At 38.2% G+C, this 21,922-nt stretch overlaps 2 protein-coding genes across 2 annotated transcripts in view; one reads left to right on the top strand and one right to left on the bottom strand.

The window, feature by feature from the left end:
• Positions 1-870: 870 nt before the first annotated feature.
• Positions 871-18,746, bottom strand: LOC140148408 (EF-hand calcium-binding domain-containing protein 10-like). Its single transcript, XM_072170338.1, has 4 exons — positions 18,530-18,746; positions 4,945-5,109; positions 4,021-4,111; positions 871-2,056 (listed from the first exon to the last, which is right to left on the bottom strand). The coding sequence occupies exons 1-4, from the start codon at positions 18,630-18,632 to the stop codon at positions 2,014-2,016; spliced, it is 402 nt and encodes a 133-aa protein (XP_072026439.1). The 5' UTR covers positions 18,633-18,746; the 3' UTR covers positions 871-2,013.
• A 221-nt stretch (positions 18,747-18,967) lies between these two features.
• Positions 18,968-21,922, top strand: part of LOC140148409 (integrator complex subunit 13-like) — a 33,409-nt gene continuing 30,454 nt past the window's right edge. The window contains exon 1 of the mRNA XM_072170339.1: positions 18,968-19,067. The gene's annotated coding sequence lies outside the window, so the exon portion shown is untranslated. The remainder of the gene's footprint in view (positions 19,068-21,922) is intronic.

The raw sequence follows: 21,922 nt of genomic DNA on the forward strand, positions 1-21,922 counted from the left end.
TAGTTCCACCTACAGCCACAAAGAAACTGTTTGAAATGCTTAGCAAATGATGAAAATATACATTTCTGTATGATTTTGGGACAAAATAGCCGTCTCATTTGACCTTTGTGAACTTTGCAAATGATATATCACTGCCAGCAATACCATAAAAACATATTTTGACAGTTCAGAAGTAATGTTTGAAACATGATTGTTCAAAATTGAGAACCACGTAAGATTGCGACTGTTTCATTAATTATACCATTTCTTCATATTTATGTTGAAAATTCCGTCAAAAAATGTCCTCTCCGAATACAAGCTCGTAATCCATAGTTAAAATTGACCCAAGACTAAAATTATATTTTCTTGAAAAACACTTATATATATCCTACAAACTCATAATAAACACTTAGTCCACTTACACTTAGTTTCCATGTATCACATGTTTGAAAGTTGGACGTCAGGTTTCCGTCAAAATGTGTCCTCTCCGAAAAATGGGGTATACAGAAACATGTGTATCAAAACATGTTTCTGTCATAACTTGAAACTCTGAACACTTGACGCCTAAAATTTTTACAGATTTCCTATTTGACCCATCTACAACACAAAAACAAATAAATTGAGGAAAAACTAGACACTTCATTTTTCACCCCCAGTGAGACAATCTGTGTACCCTGATTGTAAAACAACCCTACATGTATTCCAGTTGAATCCATGCACTTCTATAAAAACAGGTCTAGATTTTGTATTGGTTTGCGAGAATCAAAATCCATTATAGTCACTGCACTGACTGTATGATACATGAGAGAATTGATTCTCGCAACTGAATCTTACCAGAATCATTACCTGAATCAATTCTGTGATTCTCGTGAAATCTAGGCCCCTGAAAAATCCATTTAAAATCTACTAAAGTCATGCCTTTCATAAAGTGTGTATGTATTTCAACTGGAATAGTCCATTTTCTTTTCCACAGGCAACATGCAACCATTGAGTATTTAGATCAATGGTTGCACTAGACCTTTAAGTGTGAATTTGTGAGTAACATCATTATACTATGATCAGCTCGTAATAGGTGAGAATTATTAGGTTTGGTTACTGCGCAGGTCAATACAGTCTGCACTTATACTTGTGCAAATTCACAAAAACACGCTACAGTCACGCAAAGCACAGTTCGCGTAGGCCTGCGGTGCGCCCAGCTGTCTGTACGCATATCAATATCAATCCACAATGTTATGTATGAGTCCCGCCTATTATGAGCTGATCAGAGTATGACATATCGAAAACTTTCGCTGGTTCAGAATAAACATAGTTATCTTCTTATGGTGTAGATTCTGAATATTAAAATATTTTGTGTTATTTTTACAAATAATACAAATATTACAATATAAGTATTTTGAACAAGATAAATGTGTACAATCATCAATATTGTACCATTTGAGATCTTCGTAAAATTTAATTTAATGAAATTTGTTAATCAAAATAAATTTATGCCATACCAAAATGCCCCAAACCAAGTTCATCTGCAGCAGACAAAGTGAGATGAAAAATAGCTATAATTTACAAATTTACATGAAATACTTAAGGCACATAAATTTTCAAATAATGATAATGTACATTATTTACAGTCAATTTACAGGCACAATATTTCAAAGAATACAGATACATCGAACATTCCCAGAATGACTTAAAACAAACCAGCAATGTTCACAAGGCGATGTTCTCCATAGGGATTTCTGATGAGACCTTTACCATGCAATATCGGTTGACAAAGCCAACAGTTAGCAGCGCAACAAGTTCAGCATTAAAAACATAACTGCGGTTGGTAAATTGATGACTTTGATAGCAAACACTTTTCCATTTCCAATTGATAATTGATGGTACTATGTCCAGTCAGTGATTGGTCATCATAGGATAAATCATAATATTTCAAATCTGTAGGTCACATCTAACTTCCAAATCCATTTGGGTCATGTGTGGTCTCATTATACTATCAATATGATGTCACTTTGTGTATCAGTGTAGTCAATATATTGTTTATGGACGGAAAGCTGCAGAGGACTTCTTAAGACCTTGTTTTCTGTGTAAAAATACAATAAAAAGTATATTCTGTAGGTTAAAATCAAAAGGTCAATTCTGTGATAAGAATTTCAATGCTGAAAATTGCGTATTGAAATTAATGTTTATATTTGCATGTGTTGCTATAAATGTAAAAGCTTAATCTTACTGCATTTCATAATTAGCCATGTTTCATATTCAAGACTATTTCTTTTAATTCATGACATTGGTAAATAATTTTTGTTATATTAAAATGGACACAGCTGGTGATTTGGGACATTGTGTGCTTACAGTAACCACTCGGGTATAAGCCCACCCTAGATGGCCAATTTCACTTCAAAAATGGGGTGGGCTTATAACCGGGAGGGACTAGCAGTTGAATTTAAAAATAAGAAAAATCTTCCCCATTTGTATATGCCCAATGTATCAGTAATTTCTATCATCTTAAAATTTTAAGTATGGAATGTTAATTTTTAACTGATATTTTTTAAATATTTGTTCTTAAATGAGAAAGAAAAGCATTGATATGATTTAAGAACTAAGCTAAAAAGACTACTGGGCTTATACCCGAGTGCACCCTTGTTCCCCGAATGGTTTGAAAAACAGGGGGTGGGCTTATAGCCGAAGGTGGGCTTATACCCGAGTGGTTACGGTAATTATAATAGTGTATCTTATCCCATCTGTGAAAACATTTAAAGAGTTTGCAAAACAACAATTCAGTTATCCAGTGTGAACAAAAATGAGCCAAGTAACTTGCACATTAATATGGTATGGAAATATGTACTGCTGAAGTCTGATTGTGATGTCATACAAAAGAATTAATCATTAAATGTTTTACTTCATGTTTTGAGCAACTGGTTGTATCATGCAAGGCATAAGAAATGCATGATCGTATTACATGCTTTTGAAGTTACAGCACACCATTCAACCAGTGTCATAAAAAGGTTAAAAAATATATGCCCAAATCTAATTAAAAAAGATATAGAGAAAAACATAACACATTTCTCAAGCTGACTGCTCCGTTTGCCATGACCCTGTTAATTAAACTCATCCCAGAAGCAAGGTAGATTTCTTTCTTTAGATCTATATGCAGCTTTGATTTGTACTTGTCATTATTTTGCTGCTAATTTTTGCTGTTATATTTTGTATCTGCTCCAAATGTTGGTTTTCTTTTTGTTTTACCTTTTTCAACTTGTCCCTATAATTGGGTTTGTCCTGTATCTGCTCCACTATAGATGTCTGTACTATTCTATGGTTTGCCAACCACTTAAATGAAATTTCTTTTTACTTATTCCCCTGCTTATTCACCATGTAAAGTTGGTCAAACAAATCTTTCAACTTCATTATGTTAAATATATTTACTGCACATCGCTAAATCAGCAGACTGCTGAAGGACCTTGCTGAAAATAGAAACTTTTCAGCATGCTCCCATCAACACAATCTATTGTAAACTTGTATTCTCCCATTTCTGAGTGCGATTCACTCCCTGCTAAAGGTAAACATTGTTGACAAAATCAATCTATAACACCACAATATCATCATACAAAAGATAACATTCAAATTCCATCCAGGTTGAATGATGAAGTAAACTGTGCAGTTTTGATCAAATTATAATCAAGTGTTATCATTCTTACTTAGCCACTCATCTGCTCCTGGGTCAGTTAAATGAATGCCTTTGACTGATGCTGTACAGAAGATGTTTTATTGAACCCAAAAGTCAATTTTCAACTCAATCAACCTCCAGTAGGATGCTTGAGTCTACTAAAGGTCAAGTTATAAGGATGAACAATTTTTCATTAGGATGAGTCCACTGAATTTATGGCTACGACACTGAACATTGTTGTTTTATATTACAATTTTGAATTAATTGAGAATTGACACTCTGATGAGCCCCAATAACAACTCATGATACACCAGGTTTGTTTGACATGCTGTATACTAGATTCACTTGACCATTCAAACTAGATGGATTGTATCAGTACTTACATTTCTCTTGTGAATGTATCTTGTGTTATCCTATCCTGTCCACTCCCTGGTGGTCTTTCATCAAAGTCTTTACATCCTAGTGTCTGTAATGCTGTTGGTTCAAACAAAGATAAATCAAAGATTCAATAAGTTCTTACTTATAGGCCTGAAAAATGTGGAATCAAGGAAGCTAGTTCCTGGGAAACATTGGAACTTCAGGGATTACCATGCATACAATTTTGTGATTTTGTCATTTTTAATACATGTATCAATCCCGGGTATCAATCAAGTGCAATTCTTTTTGTAAGTTTAAGTAGCTTTAAGTGTATTTTTATTAATTGTCAGTTTTTGATCCGTATCTGATGTCAGTATTGTATTCTCAGTCAGATATTGCCTTTTGGCAACTTTACTGAGTATCCTGGTAGATCAATCAATCAATCAATCAATCAATCAGTAAATTAGATCAATCTTAAGTTCTTAACCTTATCCTCAAGTGCTGACTCTCACTCTATTTCCTGACAACATAATACTAATCCTACCTGTATCAAAAAATTAAAAAAGGGCTAGGTTCCTGTGCAAAGATTTTTTTAATGCAAGATGTTTTGTTTTGTTTTTTCAAAATTATTTTTCAAGCTTTTGTGTAAATCAATTTTTCCTTTTTCTAAGGTAAAATAACTCATTTATGGTCAAATAAGTTGCAAGTTGGATATGGAATATTATAAATTTGTATGGAAAACCGAAGATTGATTTCCTCTTTTGGAGGGTAATTTTTAGCATAAAAACATAATTTCCCCTGAAGATCAAAAAAAGAAATGGTAAAAAACAGCATCACCAAAAATGGCTTCACACTTAAAGTTCCTTCCTTCCTTCCTTCCAATACTGTGCTGCTCTCAAATGGCTGAGAATAAACGCACACCTCCCCATGTAAAATATTCTGCAACTTACCTTGTGTATACTGCTCTAATGAAATAAATCCCTTCTTTGTTGGATCCAGCATACCAAATACCGATTCTATGTTTGAGTTATCAAATAAACACGGGTAGTCCATCTGTGTAGTCCTAGCTTCTTTTGTTTTGGCAATATAGTCTAACATGAAAGCCTTAGGATTATCTGAGGGAAAAAATAATTAAGAAAGAAAATGAAAAACCAAACAAACAAACAAAAAACATCTCAATGTACAGTTTAATTAAAAGAAGTACGGTAACGGTATTTCTGATTCAGCATCTTCATGTTTGTAATTTTTCAGTTCTGTAGATATCCACTAAAAAGCTTATTCCCAAATTTCAGTTGACTCCAAGTTTGTGTTGAGTTGTGCGTGTACTACACTGCCACTGTGTTGTAATTTCATTCTGTTAACAGAATGTAATTTAAATTTTACCATATTCTTGCGAAACAAATTAATCTGCAAGAAATTGTTTGTATTATGCAGCCAGAGGTGGTTTCCAGTGCTATAAAAATTTCATTTTTTTAGAACAGTGGGGGATGATGCTGTGGATCACGAAATGCCCCTATAAAACAGCAAACCGACCTCACACAAAAATCTCAATCATTCAAACTTGGCAATGCCAATGAGGTCTAAAATTAAATGAAACCCAAGACTATAATAGCTACTTACATGTTGAAATACAAATAACCAACAACCAAAAATGGAAAACACATAAACAACACTAAGCTGTGAACAATCTGGTATAACAATAACATGGTGACTGACTTTGTTATGTGCACATCATTCATTTAAAAACTACCATTGGAGATTGCATCTGGGTCATCCTGAAAGTAAAACTAGGATGGTAGTCATATTGTAGAATCTAGCAGCATAAACCATGGCTAGTTGGTGTGCATGTTTGGGCAGGGACTGAGAGGAGTGAGAGCAATCACTCTACAGGCTACAGCTTTTAAGTTGCATTTGCAAGAGCGACTTTTAGCTCCTCTAGATGACTCGTTAAATTCTTTATGTTTTGATGCCCACAGGTGCAAACAGCTCTTCTATTAGAGTGTTCATAAATACTTTGGTTGGGGGGTGGAAAAGTTGGAACCTCGGACGTCAAAGTTTTTTTGACCCCCTAAAAAAGAGTGGATTTTTTTTATCCCTCTTTGCGCAAAAAAATTGGCACTTTTTATTTTAAAATGACCAAATATGGGGTTAATTTTGGTTAGAAACCCATATACAGGCATCAACATGGGGGGGGGGGGGTGATTGTATGGACCATCCCCCTAACAATATATTTATCCCCCCATCCCTCCGGGATCTACCTACCCCTACGATCATTAACTCATTAGCTAAAAATTACCGTTATTACTCATTGGAGTCATAGAGTTACACCCAAATTGTAAAGTGGGCACATTAGGGCAAGTTGATAATTGCCTTGGATTTTCACTGAAAAGGCAAGGCAGCACGGCAATTTCTAGCAACCAGATAATGTATAAAAGCCGATGTGATTGGCTGAATATGTAAGCTTACGTAGGGGTAATGAATATTAATTGACAAACTATTGTGTATACTGTGATTGATAGCTGGGTTAGACATGTCCACATTGCTTATTATAGGGGGCGACATTCAATCCAAGAAGTTGTGTCCACAGTAGCTCACAGTCAATGGTTTAACTGTGTAATCCCCATAGGGAAATACAAAAATTTGAAATTTGGACACCAGAAACTTGGAGACGTAGTCTAAAAAGTTCTGGTACTTTATCCTTGATACAGAAGTCAGCATGCAGTGAAAGTTAGATTTCATAAAATAAAATCGCCTTTGTGTAAAATGGATCATCATGGTAAAAAATGATGCATTACATGCTTGTTTTGTACAGTAAGTCATTGTAAGGTATTGTCAATGATGACCGCAGAAAAGTGCAGTTTTTTAAAAACAGACATTTGCCCATAACTTCGCTAATTTTTGACCTACAGACATAGTTGACCCCTCTTTTTTAAGTTAAATAATCACCTTTTTAAACAAAATAATTTCCATGTGAAATATCCTACTTGAAAATTTCGTGAACATGCCTAGCTGGGTTACGATCAATTCTGTGGTTACGATGCTCAAAATAGCGATCGTGTTCAAGATTTTCGATTTAATTTTCCACAATTTTTGGGGGTGTTAACCAGTACTTGTTAATGATTTTATAATGAAGGGGCAAGGCTGGCCGGCTAGGCACCCACGGCAACTTCATTTAGGGGCACGGCAAGTGACTGCCGTCGGAAAAGGACATATTTTGAGGGCATTGCGGCAATGGGGGTGGGCACCCACGGCAATATGCCGTCGGTGCTGCTGAGGGTTAAATCGACGAGGGCTGATATCGCGTATTTCAAACTACAACACGAAAGCACGACTTAACCAATCACGACTGACACGAGTGCGTTGCAGTCGGGGCCACTCGCTCGATTGAGCGGCCCACTGGATCAAGCGGCCCGCTGGATCAAGCAGCCGAGTGCACGGCTCGATAGAGCGTACACGCTCGATCAAGCAATATTGTTATATCTTTTGAATCCAGGCATAATATGGAATAATAGTTAATTAAATGTCATTGTATTAGCTTGTAGTTCATTATTAAAGGTGAACCTCATTGAAAATAAAGTTATATATCAATGGAAAGCTTATGATATCAGGATATTAAAAATAATTTTTCCGATTTTTTGATGGCCAATAAAGCTGAAAAATTAAAAAATGAATGAATTTTTGGTCTTTTTAAGGCGCCAAAAAGCACCCAAATCAATCGTCTTTGACCTTGAGAATGCTCGTGACGTAAGCTCAGGGTTCGTGCAGTCACGTGATCCTACTCGGAAACATGTAAACAAGACTTGCTTCCTGTACTTTGCAAGCTGCCCGGCAAGTCTGATTTTCACAATAAAGCTTGAAATGAGAAGAATCTTCAAGTTGCTGATTCCTTGTTCCGTAAATTTTTGACAAAATCAGTCATAACTGGCTGGGTATAACTGGGTAATTGAGTTTGAATTTCGCTGGGATCAATTCCATGCGCAAATGATTGCTGCTACCGTATACCGTTCATGTCATGGACTGAATAAACATGATCGAATACCAAATTAAATAACTTGTTTGTGACATTCCCTATTCTTGATTCATTTAAAAATATCTGATTTTTAAAAATATCGTCTTGTAGTAATCAAAAATTAATTAAAAAACCGCCGATTTCATCAAATCCAGCCCATAAAGGTTTTCATATTATAGCGCATTATGTAATACATTCTCCGGTACATTCTTTCCACACAATCACGATTGAAAGAAACAGATACTTTATTATAAAATAAATACAATTTAGGCTTAGTAGACTGTTATTTGATGGAATTCTGAAATCTGAATAAAATTAAAATATTGTCACTTGTGTCACGATTCTTTTAATGATACTACCATCAGTGTACTGAAAAAGTGAAACATTAATGTTTTATGGATTACCGAACACGATGCGTAAATTGCTGCTTTTATGCTGAAGAAATTACAGGCAGCCACGCCGATCAAGGTGGGCAAACACAGCGACTCGCTTCGTCTCTCCGGTAGCACAAGTTCAAGTTGCGCCGTGTTTCAGCAGATTTGATCAATCGTTCCCTTATATTTGGAACATCTACAGGAATAAATTTTGCTGATGAAGTAGCAATAAGTTGGAAATATCAGAATGTGAATATCAAATCGGTTATTTTGTCTGCAAGTACAGTACGTACAGTCGCGGATACGGAACACTCGGCGACTGAGTGAGTTCACCCCCCCCGTATGTATCTACGAGTTCGCCTATCATACATGACCGGTTGTAAAGTTAAGAAATAATTAAAAAAAACCGTACATGTACTTTATTCTATTCCTTCATTTTCTCATTGTGATAAGTTCATTTCAACTTGGTGTGACGATCTGAACTGGGAGCACTAGCAGTTATTTTTTGCAATCTGTTTTCATTCCGGTTCTTCGGCGAATCTTCGCTCTTCGTGCTTTACTGTAATATTCCCTGCATATCGTGGATAGCTTGGCCTATCCCAAATCACCCCGGCCAGCACTTTTCCCATTTTTAATCACACACTTTATTCAGGAACTTCATTCTTGATTTGATCATGATGTTTCCTTCATGTTATTCTTATTTTATTGAAGATATTTTTCATGTAAAGTAAGTTGGCAATGACTGAGTTCGTGCATTGGCCCGATGCATGCCACAGTAATGCATGGACATTGTGTTTACAATCAAACCCGGAAGTAACTGTGTGTCCCCGTGTTGCGTCATCATCGAAAAGCGCTTAATTTGAGCGATTTCGTTTTTGTAATTTAGGGGGTGCCAATATCCAATCTTTGCATGAAGATTATGTCTATCCTGGTGCGTTAGGCAAATAAAAAATATTCTTTTCTGCTTCCTGGCGTCATAAGCTTTCCATTGATATATAACTTTATTTTCAATGAGGTTCACCTTTAAACGCTGAAAATAGCTCACCATTAATTTTATTCATGTGTATCACATGTTTTGAACACATGATTCATCACGCTCCATTCGGCACCCGGATGTTGCTACATTGGGCGTGATGTCGCTACATTGGGCGTGATATCGCACATTCGTGCGTACAATTACTATAACTTTGAGATATGTCAATGATATGGGCGCTGTGTACTAATGTAGATGGATGAAACAATGTGATTTAACCTCATTGGACTTTCTGTGGAGATTCAGAAGAGAAGGAATGTTTTTGAAATGAGCAAGGATTTAAAAATAATTCAAGTAAACATGTCTAACTACCTTCTCTGTCAAGTGTCAAGAGTGCTTTGAAACGATTTGAAAGCAGTAAAACAAATTGAGTTGAGATGCAAAAGAGTAAAACACACAAACAAGTGAAGGTAGTTCAAGTTTGGTATTGTAGTTTATTCAACTAACAAGTAACGCAAGGCACAATGCCTAATTCTTTTAATTTTCAAGTAACTGTAAGAATACCAGTGACAGTTCATATACAGTTCAGATTCGAAGGAAAAATGATGTGTCAACATTTATTACTCTTAGCCTCTAGTAGCTAAGTCCACGTGCTTTTCAGTATTATACTGCCCTCTCCTAAGAGACATGTCAATACATTGTATAAACAAGTGCCATCCCTGGGAATGGCATGATTCTATAGGCAGGAGAAGTAACACTGAGAACTCGTCTTATTAAACATTAAGGCACGGGCCAGGATGATTTGCACATCAATCTTGAATGCCCACCGAAATAAAAGAGAGGTATCTCGACAGTCGTAACTAAAAGAATGTTGTCTTAACGTCTTTCGATCAAGTCACAAGTGTGTTTCTCCAGATCAAGATGAACCGAACCCAAAAGGGATGTAGGCCCATTCGCGTATCTTTTAAGTAAACATAATGAACGTACTACTTCCATTCAGCCACAGAACAATCGGAACCATACAAATTCCTACAAGTGATTGGAAGAATCCTACATAACTAACAATGCATTTCTAAAAACTGTTTTAAACTAACAATGCATTTTCTAAACCTGTTTTCATGCATTTTTGTGTTTTAATCTCGTTGATATGCTAATAATGCATTACTACTTCTTTTTCTTACCCAAGCCAGATGGCATATGTGAGCCTGGCATGTGAGCGGTACAAAAAAAATGGGAGGGCGCCCATCTGTCAAGGGCACACCGCCCTGCCCTGGTATCCGGATAATAAATACCAGTACATGTTGAGTGTACCCAATAAGAACAACCCCGCTTTCCCCCTTTATGTTGGCAATTTAGCCAATAAGCATCTTGCATTAGCATATCCGCAGGGCTATCAAACTCGATCCCGCAAACGGCACACTCGTCTTTAGATTGTTGAGCTCGCGCTTTTTTCTTTCCACGCTTTTCTTCGCCGCGCTTCTTTGATGCCCCTGAAGTTGTCCCTGAAGTTGTAGGCTCATTTGCCTCATCATGCTCTGCCATGGGAGTATTAACACGCTTCTGGGGACTTTTACCCGTGGATTTTCTGGTCTACTAGAAATGCTACTTGTCACGGTTGCAGATTGCTGAGCAGCAGCTGGACCGGGGCAGCTGGGAAACCTGGCGATTGCCATTTCCTATCTTTTCCCCAGGCCAAGTGGCTATTACTTCCACATTGACATGACAATTTGTCAGTTTATGCAGTGTTTCCCCGTTATTTATAAGTGTTATTGATCTCTTCCGGAATGTATCGGATCGCTCCCGCCCTTTCGTTCACCTATTATAATATTGCCCTTCTCACTAAAATTCCTTCTTGTATATTTCCTTTTCTTGGCTCCTTGCGCTTCTTTACCAGCTTCTATGTTATCGGCTTCAGGCACGGATCCAACAGGCGTTGGCGCTGCTTTACCAGCTTCTATATTATCGGCTTCAGGCACGGATCCAACAGGCGGTGGCGCTTCTTTACCAGCTTCTATGTTATCGGCTTCAGGCACGGATCCAACAGGCGGTGGCGCTTCTTTACCAGCTTCTATGTTATCGGCTTCAGGCACGGATCCAACAGGCGGTGGCGCTTCTTTAGTAGCTTCCATATTAACAGGCAGTGGTGGAACCTAAAATTTACACAGAGAAAGAAGAACACAAAAGGGAAAAAAGAGAAAAGAATTATGAGATCATGTTTATTTTTTCAAGATCGGTAAAAGTATTTTGTTTATTGTACAAAGTTTTACGGTTAAACCTTTCTAAAGGCTAAACACCTTCTGAAAAACCTTTACAATTCGATTTGTCATCATATTACTACGCCCCAACTGAAAATCCTGGATGCTACCATCTATATTACCTGCTGTTGCTCATTTGGTCCATCTTCCACATGCTGTTGCTTTGGTAAGTTTTGTTGTTCTTCTTCTCTTGCATTTTCATTTTCTTCCATGTCATTTTCCATCTGCTGTTGCTTGTCATTTTCTCCTCCCACATCTTCCACTACTTCTTGATCTTCTGTGTCCATTGGCGTAACTTCATCTTCCCCCGATTTCTCTACATACTCTTGTTCATTTGGTCCATCTTCCACATGCTGTTGCTTTGGTAAGTTTTGTTGTTCTTCTTCTCTTGCATTTTCTTTTACGTCATTTTCCATCTGCTGTTGCTTGTCATTTTCTCCTCCCACATCTTCCACTACATGCTGATCTTCTGCGTCCATTGGCGGAACTTTATCTAGGCCTACTCCCGATTTCTCTACATGCACTTGTGTATCAGTCATTCTGAAAAGCTATAACAGTAATGGCAAAGAAAAATGACAACAAAATTATTAAGTACAAATATTACTACGCGTAGCAATCAATATTTTTTATTAAAGCATGCAGGGTTTTAATCGTGCCGGGGTCCATCAACATAATTAATAATAGGCGTAATATGGAAAATATATCATGTAGGCCTATATAAGAAGAAGTGTTTTTGTTAGTGTTTTTGCTTGCAACACAATTTTAATTTTTTCAAAGTCTAGTTTCATTAGCCCTACACCCTTTAATAATATTAATATTATTTTCATAATTCATTGTAGGCCTCTTAATGTGCAATTGTCACGCTCCTTCCAGCGTAGGGCATCGATGCATTGAGCGTGCACGCTCGATCAAGCAACCATCCATTCATTATTATAAGAACGCACCGTCGGGTAGACGTGCATGTGCCGCTGTTATAAAAGCGTTGTTCAAATAAAATTATATTATTATTAGGCCTATACATGTATATATTATATTTAAATTATTTTCATAATTCATTGTAGGCCTCTATAAATGTACAATTGTCACGCTCCTTCCAGCGTGGGGCATATCGATGCATTGAGCGTGCACGCTCGATCAAGCAACCCTGTTCACTACCTGTGCCACGCTACTTCCAGCGTATACCCGCTACATCCAGCGGGATTGAATAACATTCATTAACTCATTAATATGCATGAGGTTAACAAGCGTTCGTCTGTGGCACGTGTCAAAGCGCGACTACAAGGCTACTGGCACACGCCAGTGCACCAAGGCTATACTGGCACGCGCCAGTGCACACGTCAGTTGTCGTCTGCACAAGTTAACGCTCTTGACCTTGGCTGACACTTGAAAAAGAATCGATTAATTTGGTTGGATTTACTGATGTAGCTGTCATCTCACTGAGTTCTGGAAAATCTATAGTTACTACAGAAAAGAAAGGTAATATTTTACTTACCCAGTTTGTGTTGAAACGTTGAAAATTTGCTTTATTTTCTGGAGGGAAACTCGATACGTGTAGGGGGTGTACAAGGGATGTACAAAAGGGTAAAGGTCAAGTTTTAGTTTAGGACTGAGTTGTCCGGTCGCTTCATCCGGCGTCCTATCGCTCCATCCGTCGTGATTGTTTGCGATGAACATGGATACACTTGCAATGATCGATTTTAATCATCTTTGTTATGAGTCGAGTCAGTTTCATTTTTATTTCCTATTCTTGAGTAACTAGAGTATTGTACAAATTAAATGAATCGGGTCGATTAAAATCAGTCGAATCATTCATAACCATTTCATTTTACCGCATTTCTTTCTTTGCTTTTTTTTTTTAAGATTTTGATTTTGGCTTTTTTTTTCTTTAAAAAATAATCCAAGGGAAAAGAGGGGGAGAGAGAGGGAGAGAGAGAGAGAGAGAAAACAGTGGCCTAAAAATGTAATTAAAAAAAAACCTTTTCATCCAATTAAAAAATGCATTGCGCTTAGGGTTTTTGGCCAAAGGAAGCCGAGACCAACTTTTTTGGCTTAATCTGTAAAAGAAAATCGTATGAATGACACACTCAATTCAGCGTGCGCACGCTCAATGCAGCTGCACGATAATGCTTGATGCAGCGTGCACGATCAATTGAGCATTAGGCGAATGCTGAAATCCCCCAAAAGGTCATTATTTTGTATTTTGTAGAAATATCAAGGTTACGGGGGTTTTTGAGCGTGCCTCGAGGCTATGCATCTCCATACTGTATAATGTATAGGCCTAGGTATTTTGGCTTAATCTGTAAAAGAAAATCGTATGAATGACACACTCAATTCAGCGTGCGCACGCTCAATGCAGCTGCACGATAATGCTTGATGCAGCGTGCACGATCAATTGAGCATTAGGCGAATGCTGAAATCCCCCAAAAAGGTCATTATTTTGTATTTTGTAGAAATATCAAGGTTACGGGGGTTTTTGAGCGTGCCTCGAGGCTATGCATCTCCATACTGTATAATGTATAGGCCTAGGTATTTAACCTATCAATCTTCTTATAAAGTTATTTGCTTGATCGATAGGAAATTGTAAGTTAGTTCATGCACATTCTGCTAAAAAGAAAGAAAAAAATAGCAACCACTACAAAAAGTCAAAGGCCTATGGTCTTTTAATCTTGTTTCAGTTTGATTTGATATTCTTTTTCTTTCAAAAATGCAAATGAATGTGTAAGCAAACTTGTTAAAAATCATCGACTTTATCCTTTATGCAGAGTCCTATAATCATGTCGGGTCTTTCAAGAAGAAGTACCCTAACTACGCCAAAGCGGGATAACATGGGGCGATTTGGAACTAAAATGTGTGGATGCTTGCAACACGAAGAATTTGTAAGTGCTATGCCGGGGAAGTTTTGGATAGAGTCTTGCACTTCGAACAAAAAAAGGAAGAACTACCAAGAACTACTTGAAAGACAACTGCTTACAGCGAGGAAAAAGTGGGTTTGCTCGACATGCTTGAAATATTCAAAGATGCACTTTGTGAAGACAGCTTCTAGATTAACCAGTAGACGGGACTTCGGAAATGGCAATACATTTAGTGATGAAGAAAACGTCGGAGAAAACGTTGGATTTGGAGATGAAGACGATTCGGATGACCATAGTTCTAGTGACAGTGAGCATGACATTGCTGATGAACAAGGTGTAAGTGAAATAAATGAAATAAAAAACAAAACAAAAACAAAAACAACAACAAAATAATACTCCAATAAATTTACATTATTTTCCCTTCGCCAAAAGAAAATACGCATTTGTAGCTCTTTGTTTCACTTTTGCCCTTAACATTTGATAAATGTAAAGGTCCATCTGGTGATCCACATCATCATCCCCTCTTTTAATCGAAATTGAGATTTTGGTAAGTCGGATGAAAGATTATAATTATTGTACCTTTTTTTTAACTTATCCAGAATATTTCAGTTGAAGATGATATGATGGCTGATGTGATGGATGAACGGATCACAAGTGAAGCAACAGATGAACAACAAGGGTTGACTCAACAATTGGACACAATTCTGAAAACATTGGAAGGCATTCCTAACGCGTGGGATGCTTTTAACAGCACTCAAAAAAGCCTACTCACTGACATCGCTCATGGAATCGGATCCAAGATCGAACTAGACTTATATAGCGATAGTAAAAGAGTAACGAAAGAAAGTGCCGACTTCAGTAATAATGATATCAATGATATCAACGACAAGAAGGATGAATGGTTAAATGAAAGAAATGATGTGTTATTGGGCTTCCTTAGGGGCTGTACGGGTATTCGAGACATCCCAAGTTTAGAAGAAAACAAGAAGAATTCCCTAATACATGCTGTTGAACAAGTTTTGAACACTAGAAATTTGAAGACTGTCTCACCTTTCTCTTATCAACGCAACATTGTACAATATGCTATTACTGGTTCTAAACTAGCTACAAACCTATTAGGAAGTTGGGAGCCTGCTGGCGCATATACCAAAGTACAGAATTACATAAACAGTCCTGCAGATCCCCCCCACATCCCTGACTCTGATATTCATCTTGCTGTTGATAATGAACAAAGGGTTGGAAGGACCTCTGGGAGAATTAGAGAAGGGTCGTCAATAAGAGTGGACATTTGCACGACAATGTCGTGCATACAACCCCATGAAAGTAAAAACCTGCAACAGAATGCGGAGTTAAAGCCAGCAGTATGGCGTAAAAGAGAAACCCGTGAGGATATGAAGTCTGTTTTAGCAGATGTTGAGGCGGAGGAAGAGAAGGGAATGACAGCGTTTAGACATTATAGAGAAGACTACATACAAGACATTATTACTAATGTTAACAATGAAATAGACAATGATATGAATGATTATGTGGACACAGCAGTAGTACAAAAGAAAAATGGAAGCAACAATTACGTTTGTTGCCAGTGTAAATTTGTAAGTACACAAACAGACGTTTGCCCAAATTGCAAATACGACCCAAACAGATATCGAATGGATCATGACAAATATTATCGCTCGGCATCCCAGCACCCACGTAAACCTCCAAAAGTGATTATTGCTGAACCTTGCATGGTCAACCCAAATACCAAGGTAAATGTACAAACAGTTCTACAGCATGTGCAGCAACACAGTAAAACATCAGGGGAGAATAAAAGTAGGCAATGGACTCATGTATGGGCTGATGCCGTTCCCTACCTTCTGGGTTCTAAAGTCCAAGAAGAGGTTTTAAGATGTTCTCTTTGCGGAGAGATGGTGAAGAAAACTGACCGCAGTGAACATCAGTTGCAACGTCATAAGAACGAGGAAGCGGATTTTGAGGCTTGGTTTGGCGACCTATTTCTTCGACCAGGGCCCGGGCACATTGAGTTAAATATGGCCCGTGCCTTGTGCAAGCTAATATGGGACCCGTTTCTCCGACACTTCGCCATACTACTTGGGTTTCGCTCCCCACGAGCACAATGCATCATTCAAAACGGTGTAGATCACCATAGGTCTAGGCAGATCCTGATGACGTTGGTGACTGCATTAGCAAAAGAGCTAATCCGTCCGTTTATTTTAGAACAACGTTGTAATGGAGGTGACACAGACGTTAAGACATACTTTCAATGGCTTGATACTGTAAACGATCCCAATTATTTATTTGCATGGAGGGTCTGTTTTACCTTTCTCCTCGCATTTAGCCTGTATACGCAGAGTGTGAGAAAAAACAATCATCAACACATGCTTGCAGCAAGAAGTGCCTTTGCCCCCTTGTTTTTTGGGAGGAATCACCCACGATATAGGGAACTTCACCTCAGAGATACGATGGATCGTGTGCAGTGTCCAGATGAACTCAAAGAAGACATAGAAGAGCATTCAGCATTCTCTGTTTCCGGCGCAGATAATAAAGGGCAGGGAGCAGACTTCATTCACGAAGAGGTCAATAGAGCGGTGAAATCTTTACTTCCTCCTGGGGCAGTAACTGCAAAAACCTGGACCAGAGTATGTCGAAAGGCAGATAAACTTTCAAACATGAAAGCAAAGTGTCTTAACTCTGCAGGAATCTACTCAACAAGCGGTAGTAAAGTGCCACAGAAACATGAACATGAAGTAACGATGTTTCGTCGGGAAATCCGTGATTCGGGACTGCTGGAATCACCGCGTCAAGCAAGTAGGATGGCAAGCATAACTGGCGAAGAAAGCTTAGACTATGACTTGCCGAACATGCTTCAAACAATGCAAACATGTTACCAACAGTACAAGGATGATCTGAAGGAGAGCGGTTTATTCGGAAGTAAAAGAATAAGTAAAACATTGTACATAACAAAGGCAGAGCGGGACCACGGAGAAAACATAGAGAACAAGACAAAGGATGAAATAAAAGATGAAATTTCGAAACTCGTTAGGGAGGCAGGACTGCAAGAACTGGAAATAAGTCTTAAGAAACTGAAGACCAGCAACAAAAAAATAGACTACTTGAAACTGTACTATGAGGCGGTGGAAGCTGTGGAAGAAGTAACAGTTCTGAGAATGCAAGAGGAGGAGGAGGAAGAGGTAGAGCCAGGAGATAGAGATTAAATAAACAACAGTAAGTCGGATTATAATAAATATTATCTCTAATGCCCCACTCCGATCGATGCAAAGTAAGGGGCATTTATTAGAGGTGAATTGTTTTAAAGTTTTAGGCTACACTTGAACAGAATTTTCATTGCCGACTAACCTGAAGAAAAAGAGAAGAAAATCCTACAGTTTTGTTTCCAATTGTTAAAAGTTTCTGCAAAAAATGCAATATTTTGCAGATAGCAAGGCATTAATTTTGAAGTCAATCCTGCCCGAGCTGTGAGTAAAAAGCAAAAGTACCTATACCTGTAATGGAAAAGTCGAAATGGGTCAATATCAAACATTTTGTTTATACATGTATCACGCATGATTAGGCTTATAATAAATTGCAAGTCACGTTGGTATTGCTCAATCAAGCGGGCACGCTCAATACGGCGTAGCAGCGACGTACCATTCGGCTTTGCCGTTGCCACAACTGAATTACTCGGTGATTTTTTTTTTCACCCGGTCAAAACTTAAACAATCTAGAAACACTTACTAGGAACGAAAAACATTCAGCGTAGCTTCGAGTGACATAGTGTAGTGAAGCCCGACGTGTGTGTGATTGAGATCTCGCCTCATGGAACGTGAATGTTTGCTGCATCGAGCGTGATCGCTCAATGCAGCGGTCACGCTGGATCGAGTGAGTGGCCCCGACTGGTTGGCATGGTTGGATTCACTACCGCGTTATTCACGCACAGTCGCACACGCTGGCGTACATTTGTACATCGCGCAGTGTATGCAAAAAAATCATCACGCTATTGAAAGCTACGTTCATTCAATTTACTATAAGTGCTGAGCATGTGAGTGTGTTTTGCAATCACAAAGTGACAAACCTGGTCGGTGGAAAATCAATTCTGATGTGATGTGATCAAACAATTCCAAAATCTTGTGTTGGTCAAGATAGTTTGTTGCTTCCTTTTCCCGTGGATTACTCATTATTGCTCAAAATTACGATCAAAGACCAAAAACAACTGAGCTTTTCACGACCAAAATTCAGCAAAATCAGATGGTTGTTGATAAACGTTGCCAGGCAGAAAAAAGTTCGTTGCCCTTTGACCTGAGCTGCATCTTGTGCGTTATTTCTAGATTATGTATAGAAAACTTTTTAAAAAAAAGTATTAACGGAGCTAAAATGCACTTTTTATCACAGTTTTAACGTTGAAATTTATATTTATATTATTTTTTTTTGTATAAGAATGCCAAATGTACTTTTTTGTTGAGATTTACACAAATCTAACTAACGCAAAACCAAAACTATTATAGAGGGCGCTGTAATATTTTGTTTTGTTTTGGTCCAGGTAAATAAAGATACACCAGTAAATTGCTTTTTTTAAGGTTTTCAATCGTGTAATGAAGAAAAACCTCTACCACGTGAGTACCTTATATCAAGCGTAAACGTATGATTTAGATGTATTATTGAAAAAGTCGAGAATATACTTGTAAATCCTGATTTTATATAGGGTTTCCGCTAATACGGTTGCCGAATTCAACAGCCACGACTGTGACGACAGCCGGCATTCTTCCCAGTTGTAGTCTAATTGTACCTATAAAAGCGGGCCACGCAGCGTTCGAAATAGGGCCGATCAGCCGGCCATTGGCCTGTAACTTTTTGGCCTGGCCGGTAACTTTTCTGATCGGCATCTAGTTGCCGGCCCGGCTGGCCTGTAACTTTTAAGGTCAAGCCCGGCTTAGTCGGGATTATGCACTTTCAGTTTCTCACGCGTTTGAACGGGAATTGGATTGCGTACTTTTTCGATGTCTAGTGAGCAAATTTCTTCAATATTTTGAGAAAATGATGTCAAATTTTCTATTCTATATTGTTTGGTAATAATGTCTTTTGCCAATAGTATGTTTAAAGTTGTAATTTTGTGTTTTTGATCGCAAAGATCGGATATTTTCGTTCGATTCAATTCTGAACCCTTCAAGGGTGCCGATTTCGCAGAACTTTGACGATAATTTTGCCTTTTGGACACTAAAATGCATTCGATCCTTAATTTTGTTTCAACCGAGTCTTAAATTAGCAAGCACAATAAGGTTGGTACCACTTTTATACACATTGATAAAATTTTAAAGATTTTTTTTCAAGTTTCTAACCGGGCGCAAATCGTTAAGTGTGTGTTTCCCATTGACATCCAAAATGGGAAATACGAGTCTGATGGACATAGGAACGGCGTCCATGAGACTCAGCGAGTCTAGCCCGGCTGGCCAGTGTAACTTTTTGAGGCATATTTCGAACACGTCTGGGGCCCACGTTATTTCTATAGTGCGCATTCAAATTGCATTATATTGCATCGTAATTTCATTTGTGTCCATGCTGATTATGTTTATACAACATGAACTCACATGTTTTTAAGCAAATTCGCCGATAATAGTAAATAGGCGAAAAGCGATCGGAATGTTACAAAAGTACAGATCGCATTCAGCTTACTTCATATGTATGAGATGATCTTTGGAAAAATACAGCATAATTTGTCATGGTGCTTGCGGAATGCCATGCAGTAAAATACTAAAACGTTGCGGCAATTCATGATTGACAATCCTCCGCTGTCAATTTCTTGTCCACTCACTAGTCCTCACAAAAGCTTGGTGTTGATTACGTAATGTGTGGAGGCAAATGACAATAAGTACAATGAAATAATGAGTACATGTAGGGCATAGGCGGGCTCCGGGGCGGGTTTCTTCTTCGTCTTACGTAACAGTATTGTTCTCCAAAAAAACCTGGAAGCTTGTTGTCTGGTGCTCTAGCTGAAATACAGCAAGACAATGTAAGATAGTACTCTGAGTAAGGATAAACACTTGTGCTGAACGTGAAATTGGTCACTTATCGCTCACTGTTCAAAATGTGACATCTACACCAATTACAGTCCCCGAAACGGTCTACTTTTTAGCCGACCTCAATTCCGAAACATATAGTTAAAAATGCGATCCCCAACCCTTTGGTTACCTTGGACGAATTTGTAGAAATCTCCTGGGAGTCTCCGTGTCTGAAATTCCCCGGTACAAACATCGAAAATGTCGCATTTCTCAGTCCCGGTGATGATACTATATCCGCAACGCCGTTTTCATACATGAATATGCATATCTCTGACCCCTGTAAGGTCAAAAACGTGGCGTTGATTTCAACCAATCCGATCCACCGATTGTGATACTGACGTCATATCTGAGGTGACCAGGAGGCAGGAGATACCATTTTGGTCAACTGAACTCGACTAGTGCGTTCTTTTGGTTGACATAAATCGAACAAAATTTTCAATAACGGGTAATAGTAGGATTTCAATTTTTTATTAATGAAGTTACTTGTAGTTTTGAGGAATGACAAAGTTGTTTTTGGAAACTTAGATGTTTGTTTCAACTGATGATGAAGGATCGCAAGGTGAGTGAATTTGTGAAGAGATTTGCTTGTTTGAGTGATAGTAGGATACGGGATGTAGGCTAGACCTCTGTGTTGGACCTGCTCCGATGTCTCAATTCACGCGGAATTATTCGTACCTGCTAACCAGACAGCAATACTGCGTAATGCTGTATGGAACCAGCTATAGTAAGATAGTAAATATGTAAACCTGTATTTTAGCTAGAGTATCTCGAGCTAAGCATTCCTTTACTGTGGGGGTTTTATTTTTACATAAATAGCTGCCTTCTGCACTGGTTAGGTTAGGGTTATAACACTGTACTTCCGCAAAGGCCGCTATATTAACATGTAAGAATAATCGAGTGTTACAGAGATGTTACAGCAGCTCAGTTGGGAAACAATTGAAGAGGGAAGAATCAAGACCAGAACAAGAACCCTTCACTCAGAAGATCATCATGAACCGGTTAGCTATACACTGAGGCGAATATGGGTCAAAATACTTCGCTACCCGGGCAATCTTTTAACTTACGATCAAAATGTATGCAAAATCTTTAGTTATATGATTCAAAATTTTGGCGCGCTCCGCGCACCTTCTTTACACTTACAATCAACATTTTAACGCGCTCCACACACTTTCTTTGCATTTAAGTTTTTGCGCGCTTCGTGCCTTATGGGGGATGAATATGTCGGTGACTGGAGTCAATTTTTTTATGATCCCCCCCCCTATCGCAGCTAAATGTTTTTACGACCCCCCAACACTGGTCGAAAATTTTTATGACCCCCCCCTTCCGCCTAGATACAGACTGAAGACAAATTATTCATTGCCGGAAGTAAGGCGCGGAGCGCGCCCAAATTTTAGAGCGGAGTGCGCGAAACG

This window comes from Amphiura filiformis, chromosome 3 (genome assembly GCF_039555335.1).
Source record: "Amphiura filiformis chromosome 3, Afil_fr2py, whole genome shotgun sequence".
Taxonomy (NCBI): domain Eukaryota; kingdom Metazoa; phylum Echinodermata; class Ophiuroidea; order Amphilepidida; family Amphiuridae; genus Amphiura; species Amphiura filiformis.

Excerpts from the sequence above, each read along its gene's own strand:
- LOC140148408 (XM_072170338.1), bottom strand. The coding sequence starts at position 18,632 with ATGAGTAATCCACGGGAAAAGGAAGCAACAAACTATCTTGACCAACAC. Across the intron at positions 5,110-18,529 it reads ATTGATTTTCCACCGACCAG|ATAATCCTAAGGCTTTCATG; the intron begins GTTTGTCACTTT and ends TTTTTCCCTCAG. Across the intron at positions 2,057-4,020 it reads GATACATTCACAAGAGAAAT|AAAACAAGGTCTTAAGAAGT; the intron begins GTAAGTACTGAT and ends ATTTTTACACAG.